A 7500-nucleotide genomic window follows, 5' to 3' on the forward strand; every position below is an offset into this window, starting at 1 on the left:
AAAGCGCGAACCACTGCCTTTAACCAGTGCAAGGTGACCGGAAACATGACCGAATACAAACAGTGTAGCTATTCCCTCCACAAGGCAATCAAAAAAGCTAAGCGTCAGTATAGAGACCAAGTAAAGTCGCAATTCAACGGCTCAGACACAAGAGGTATGTGGCAGGGTCTACAGTCAATCACGGATTACAAAAAGAAAACCAGCCCCGTCACGAACCAGGATGTCTTGCTCCCAGACAGACTAAACAACTTCTTTGCTCGCTTTGAGGACAATACAGTACCACTGACACGGCCCGCAACCAAAACCTGCGGACTCTCCTTCACTGCAGCCGACATGAGTAAAACATTTAAACATGTTAACCCTCGCAAGGCTGCAGGCCCAGACGGCATCCCCAGCCGCGTCCTCAGAGCATGCACAGACCAGCTGGCTGGTGTGTTTACGGACATATTCAATCAATCCTTATCCCAGTCTGCTGTTCCACATGCTTCAAGAGGGCCACCATTGTTCCTGTTCCCAAGAAAGCTAAGGTAACTAAGCTAAACGACTACCGTCCCGTAGCACTCACTTCCGTCATCATGAAGTGATTTGAGAGACTAGTTAAGGACCATATCACCTCCACCCTACCTGACACCCTAGACCCACTCCAATTTGATTACTGCCCCAATAGCTCCACAGCCGACGCAATCGCAACCACACTGCACACTGCCCTAACCCATCTGGACAAGAGGAATACCTATGTGAGAATGCTGTTCATCGACTACAACTCAGCATTTAACACCATAGTACCCTCCAAACCAAGTTTGAGACCATGTTTGAGACCCTTTCTTTCCTGCCTGCCTGCCTGCCTGCCTGCCTGCCTGCCTGCCGTCCTTCCTTCCTTCCTTCCTTCCTTCCTTCCTTCCTTCCTTCCTTCCTTCCTTCCTTCCTTCCTTCCTTCCTTCCTTCCTTCCTTCCTTCCTTCCTTCCTTCCTTCCTTCCTTCCTTCCTGCCTTCCTTCCTTCCTTCCTTCCTTCCTGCCTTCCTTCCTTCCTTCCTTCCTGCCTTCCTTCCTTCCTTCCTGCCTGCCTGCCTGCCTGCCTGCCTTCCTGCCTGCCTTCCTTCCTGCCTTCCTTCCTTCCTGCCTTCCTTCCTATGTGTGGACCCACCGGAGTGCTTTGAGAGGAGGGATGACGGACAGCTTGCCCACTGGTTTGGGGCCGACGGCAGGGGGCATCATCACCAGCAGCCCATTGGAGGGTTTGGGAGGAATCGCCCTCGCTGGGCTCACGGGTAACACCACCCCTCTGGCGGGGCTGAGGGGCAGGGGCCTCTGAGGAGGAGAGGGGGAGTGTCTGGGCTGCAGCTCTGACACCAACTGGGAAGGAGAGAGAGAGAGAGAGAGAGCGTGAGGGAGAAAGAGAGAGAGAGAGAAGAGACTCGTAGAGAGAGGGGGGAGAGAGAGAAGAGACTCGTAGAAAGAGGGAGAGAGAGAAGAGACTCATAGAGAGAGTGGGGAGAGAGAGTAGAGACTCGTAGAGAGAGGGGGGAGAGAGAGAGAAAGAAGGGGAGAGATAGAGAGGGAGCAAGAAAGAGAAGAGACACGTAGAGTGGGAGAAAAAGAGTGAGAGAGAAACAGTGAAATAGAAAAAGTGAAAGAACAAGAGAGAAATGTAAAGGACAATAGAGAAACAGGCAAAAAAAAAGAGAGACCTTAGAACACGATCACTTCACCATGTCACACACTCCTAATAATATGACAGTAGAGCCTCCATTACCGTGGACAGGATTCACCCAGTCTCACTCCTAATATAATATGACAGTAGAGCCTCCATTACTGTGGACAGGATTCACCCAGTCTCACTCCTAATATAATATGACAGTAGAGCCTCCATTACCGTGGACAGGATTCACCCAGTCTCACTCCTAATATAATATGACAGTAGAGCCTCCATTACTGTGGACAGGATTCACCCAGTCTCACTCCTAAAATAATATGACAGTAGAGCCTCCATTACCGTGGACAGGATTCACCCAGTCTCACTCCTAATATAATATGACAGTAGAGCCTCCATTACTGTGGACATGATTCACCCAGTCTCACTCCTAATATAATATGACAGTAGAGCCTCCATTACCGTGGACAGGATTCACCCAGTCTCACTCCTAATATAATATGACAGTAGAGCCTCCATTACCGTGGACAGGATTCACCCAGTCTCACTCCTAATATAATATGACAGTAGAGCCTCCATTACCGTGGACAGGATTCACCCAGTCTCACTCCTAATATAATATGACAGTAGAGCCTCCATTACCGTGGACAGGATTCACCCAGTCTCACTCCTAATATAATATGACAGTAGAGCCTCCATTACCGTGGACAGGATTCACCCAGTCTCACTCCTAATATAATATGACAGTAGAGCCTCCATTACCGTGGACAGGATTCACCCAGTCTCACTCCTAATATAATATGACAGTAGAGCCTCCATTACCGTGGACAGGATTCACCCAGTCTCACTCCTAATATAATATGACAGTAGAGCCTCCATTACCGTGGACAGGATTCACCCAGTCTCACTCCTAATATAATATGACAGTAGAGCCTCCATTACCGTGGACAGGATTCACCCAGTCTCACTCCTAATATAATATGACAGTAGAGCCTCCATTACTGTGGACAGGATTCACCCAGTCTCACTCCTAATATAATATGACAGTAGAGCCTCCATTACCGTGGACAGGATTCACCCAGTCTCACTCCTAATATAATATGACAGTAGAGCCTCCATTACCATGGACAGTCTCATTAAACATCTCAAGCTGTGTTTAATCTGGTGGTTGGCTTTGTCTGAATTCCTGGTGTTTTATTTCATTACAGTGTACCTCTACCTCTGCTCTTAGATGCTTATAAAAAATAAAATAAAAACAACCGCAGAGAAATTCATTTCTTGCAAAAAACACAGAGCAATATTAAATTCAAGGCCAATGTGATTTTCCAATTTTTAATTTAAATTTTTTAAATTTTTTACAGTTAATAGGCAGAGATGGGAAAATGTTTTAGGAAATCGATAGAAAACAATAAGAAGATTAAAACAAAAACACAGCCATTTCATCTAGTTCCTCGGTGCGACAAAATCCTCTTAGTAAAAACAAGAAAGACAAGAAACAAGAAACACAACAGAAAAACATTTTCTCAATGAACAAATAACATGATAGTAAAATAAGATAAACTTACCAGTGGTGATCGTGTTGGGTTGGATACCAGTGGTGATCGTGTTGGGTTGGATACCAGTGGTGATCGTGTTGGGTTGGATACCAGTGGTGATCGTGTTGGGTTGGATACCAGTGGTGATCGTGTTGGGTTGGATACCAGTGGTGATCGTGTTGGGTTGGATACCAGTGGTGATCGTGTTGGGTTGGATACCAGTGGTGATCGTGTTGGGTTGGATACCAGTGGTGATCGTGTTGGGTTGAGGGGAAGTGGTTTCTTGGGTGGCGTAAGTTTTTGAGGGGGGGCCGGGGATTTCGGCAGGGCCCCGGGTTGCTTGCTGACAAGTAAAGGTGGGTGGGCCACCTTGAAGCGCCGTGGCGTGTTGTGCGGCGAGGGGGCGGGCCTTAGGGGACGCACGATGTTGACAGGCTGAGTGCCGTTAGGGGTGGGGCCCGGCCGGAGAGGTAGCACCTCTTTGCTGGTGTGAGGAAGCTGTAGAGAACATTTTGGTATTGTGTCATTCAAGTTTTATGTGAAACATATGTTGAAAAACATTTATAAATTGGAGGTAGAAAGTGCTACTACAGAACATTTGACACGCAGAGCTACAGTTGTAAATATGGTAATTTAACTCAAGGCCAGCTTGTCTTCAGTTCTTCACAGAAACACAGGGAGAAACATTTCCAGCATACAGAGAGACAGAAGTCACCTCAGATTTAAACTCCCCTCTCCTTTGACACTCACCCCCTTGTGACTGTTTCCTTTGTTCGCCGGCCCCACCACCTTCAGATGAAACGCCGGGTTGAGGTGTCCATTCTTACCCTTCTCCATGGAGCCTTCAAGTCTGAGGGAATAACGAGGATGGAGGCCACAAGGGTGTTAGAGGCCGTGAACTAGACAGATTTATTCTGAAGACTGTGCTGGCTTTTCAAGCCTACTTTCTATTGATTTGATAGTCCCCAGTTGTAGAGGACTGGGCTGGCAAACATTACGCTGTGTGTGTTTGTGTCTGTGTGTGTGTGTGTGTGTGTCGGTCTGTCTCTGTGTGTCTCCTAGAGGAGGAGGAGGAGGAGGAGCAGGTAGAGGTGGAGGAGCAGGTTGAGGAGGTGGTATAGGAGGAGGAGGTCGAGGAGCAGGTCAATGAGGAGTTAGAGGAGGAGGTAGAGGAGCAGGTAGAGTAGGAGGAGGTAGAGGAGGAGGTAGAGTAGGAGGAGGAGCAGGTATAGGAGCAGGTAGAGGAGGAGGAGGAGCAGGTAGAGGAGCAGGTAGAGGAGGAGGAGCAGGTATAGGAGCAGGTAGAGGAGGAGGAGCAGGTTGAGGAGGTGGTAGAGGAGGAGGAGGTCGAGGAGCAGGTTGAGGAGGTGGTATAGGAGGAGGAGGTCGAGGAGCAGGTCAATGAGGAGTTAGAGGAGCAGGTAGATGAGGAGGAGGTAGAGGAGCAGGTAGAGGAGCAGGTAGAGGAGGAGGTAGAGTAGGAGGAGGAGCAGGTATAGGAGCAGGTAGAGGAGGAGGAGGAGCAGGTAGAGGAGCAGGTAGAGGAGGAGCAGGAGCAGGTATAGGAGCAGGTAGAGCAGGTAGAGGTGGAGGAGCAGGTTGAGGAGGTGGTATAGGAGGAGGAGGTCGAGGAGCAGGTCAATGAGGAGGTCGAGGAGGAGGAGGTCGAGGAGCAGGTCAATGAGGAGTTAGAGGAGGAGGTAGAGGAGCAGGTAGATGAGGAGGAGGTAGAGGAGCAGGTAGAGGAGGAGGAGCAGGTCGAGGAGGTGGTAGAGGAGGAGGAAGAGGAGCAGGTAGAAGAGGAGGTCGAGGAGGAGGTAGAGAAGGAGGTCGAGGAGGAGGTAGAGGAGGAGGTAGAGGAGCAGGTAGAAGAGGAGGTCGAGGAGGAGGTAGAGGAGGAGGTCGAGGAGGAGGTAGAGGAGGAGGTCGAGGAGGAGGTAGAGGAGGAGGTCGAGGAGGAGGTAGAGGAGGAGAAGCAGGTCGAGGAGGAAGTCGCAGAGGAGGTAGAGGAGGAAGTCGAGGAGGAGGTAGAATGTTTTAAGAAACTTCTAAAGAACCTCATCGGTTCAATTTGTATGCTTTTGGCTAATCCCACAACAGCTCTTAGAAAAGTGTGTGGAAGTAGACACACACACACACACACACACACACACTAAAATACATCAAAACAGAATTCTCCTCAATCAACCATACACAGTAACCTGATATTGATACGCAAACTATTGGCTCAGAAACTAAAAAGACAAACTGCATCTGGTCTCCACTAAAGAGCCTTTTAATTACCTAACAAGAAGGGTCATTTTCTATAGAGTTTAATATTCCTTCAGAAGACTCCTCTGTACCTCATCTCTTTCATACAATCAAATCCCCTTTCCAGTCCAATACCAATGATTAACCTATTTCTCTGTCCATTCAGAAGATCAACAGAGCTTTATTTCCAGGGGGCACCACGGCAGACTCCCTCCCTCTGCTGTAAACTACACTGTCCGACAGGCCTGTTTTCAGAGGTACTAACTCACTCAGCGTTCTGATGGTCTCTGTGTGTATAAGTATATTGGTCTTCTACTGGAAGAGAGGGGAAGGTAATTAGATTTTATGAGGGTACATTACATTTGTTTGCCCCTATAAAGGTGTTGTGATGGTGCAGAAGTGAAGAGTGGACAGATTGCAGTCAGAGGATGACGTGTGTACAGTAGTAGTAAGTCACAGTTACAAACCCATCCAGCATCCCGGTGTTATCTCTCTAGCTACAAACCCATCCGGCATCCTAGTGTTATCACTCTAGCTACAAATCCTTCCAGCATCCCGGTGTTATCTCTCTAGCTACAAACCCATCCGGCATCCTAGTGTTATCACTCTAGCTACAAACCCTTCCAGCATCCCGGTGTTATCTCTCTAGCTACAAACCCATCCGGCATCCTAGTGTTATCACTCTAGCTACAAACCCTTCCAGCATCCCGGTGTTATCTCTCTAGCTACAAACCCTTCCAGCATCCCGGTGTTATCTCTCTAGCTACAAACCCATCCAGCATCCTAGTGTTATCACTCTAGCTACAAACCCTTCCAGCATCCCGGTGTTATCTCTCTAGCTACAAACCCATCCGGCATCCCAGTGTTATCTCTCTAGCTACAAACCCATCCGGCATCCCGGTGTTATCTCTCTGGCTACAAACCCATCCGGCATCCCGGTGTTATCTCTCTGGCTACAAACCCATCCAGCATCCCGGTGTTATCTCTCTAGCTACAAACCCATCCAGCATCCCGGTGTTATCTCTCTAGCTACAAACCCATCCGGCATCCCGGTGTTATCTCTCTGGCTACAAACCCATCCGGCATCCCGGTGTTATCTCTCTGGCTACAAACCCATCCGGCATCCCGTTGTTATCTCTCTGGTTACAAACCCATCCGGCATCCCGGTGTTATCAGTGTCTGAGTTATTAGATGATTCTAGAGTTCAATCCATTGTTGAAACAAAACCTATTGTATAGAGTGCCATTTTCTTTGTGAAAGCATCTATGTAGGCCTAATGAAGGGCTTATGAATGGCTTATGAAGGGTTCATTAAGACTTCATTAAGTCTTATAGAGGCGCGGCCAGCGACTGTAAGTTACCTGTTAGCCTTGTTGTTCTTGTCTCTCTGGGAGAGCCACTTGTGGTAGTAGGAGCTCTTGATCTTATAGCAGTAGAAGGTGATGAGGATCCCAGGTAGGAGAACCAGGAAGACAAACAGAAGACCCAACACCAAGCCCAGCTGACCTGGAGTACACAGAGAGAGGGATAATAACATATAATAAATACATAATATAATAAATAACCCACTTTTATAGAAACCTTAATAGAAGCATCTTCTATAAAAAATGGATTTGAAACTGGTGGAAGAATGTTTCAACTGGACCAGAAACACCAAGGCAGAGCTAATGTTACATTCAGATGGCGTGTGAAGATTGATAGGGGGCGTCGTGAATCCCAGGAAGGAGCATGTGTGTGAAGGTCAACTCACTGTGGTACTGGACAGGCCCACTGTCCACACTGCCTCCCAGACCAAGCTTCTCACAGAAGGGAGGTGCCCACCCTCGGTTACAGTGACAGTTGCCATTGCTGTTGCACACCTTTGGAGAACATCACACACACACACACACACACACACACACACACACACACACACACACACACACACACACACACACACACACACACACACACACACACACACACACACACACACACACACACACACACACACACACACACTGTGTTACCGTGTTGACCTTCCAGTACGTGTCTGGAGAAGTGAAGAGTGAATTTAGCACTCTA

At 48.2% G+C, this 7500-nt stretch overlaps 1 protein-coding gene across 1 annotated transcript in view; it reads right to left on the bottom strand.

Annotated features, from left to right (window-relative positions):
• Window positions 1-7500, bottom strand: part of adam19a (ADAM metallopeptidase domain 19a) — a gene marked incomplete in the record, with an annotated part of 156714 nt that overhangs the window by 4423 nt on the left and 144791 nt on the right. Inside the window, 5 exon segments of the mRNA XM_031832588.1 lie at window positions 1146-1354; window positions 3434-3685; window positions 3938-4037; window positions 6798-6942; window positions 7187-7295. Of these exon segments, the coding sequence (XP_031688448.1) occupies window positions 1146-1354; window positions 3434-3685; window positions 3938-4037; window positions 6798-6942; window positions 7187-7295 (815 nt within the window).

This window comes from Oncorhynchus kisutch, linkage group LG9 (genome assembly GCF_002021735.2).
Source record: "Oncorhynchus kisutch isolate 150728-3 linkage group LG9, Okis_V2, whole genome shotgun sequence".
Lineage (NCBI taxonomy): Eukaryota > Metazoa > Chordata > Actinopteri > Salmoniformes > Salmonidae > Oncorhynchus > Oncorhynchus kisutch.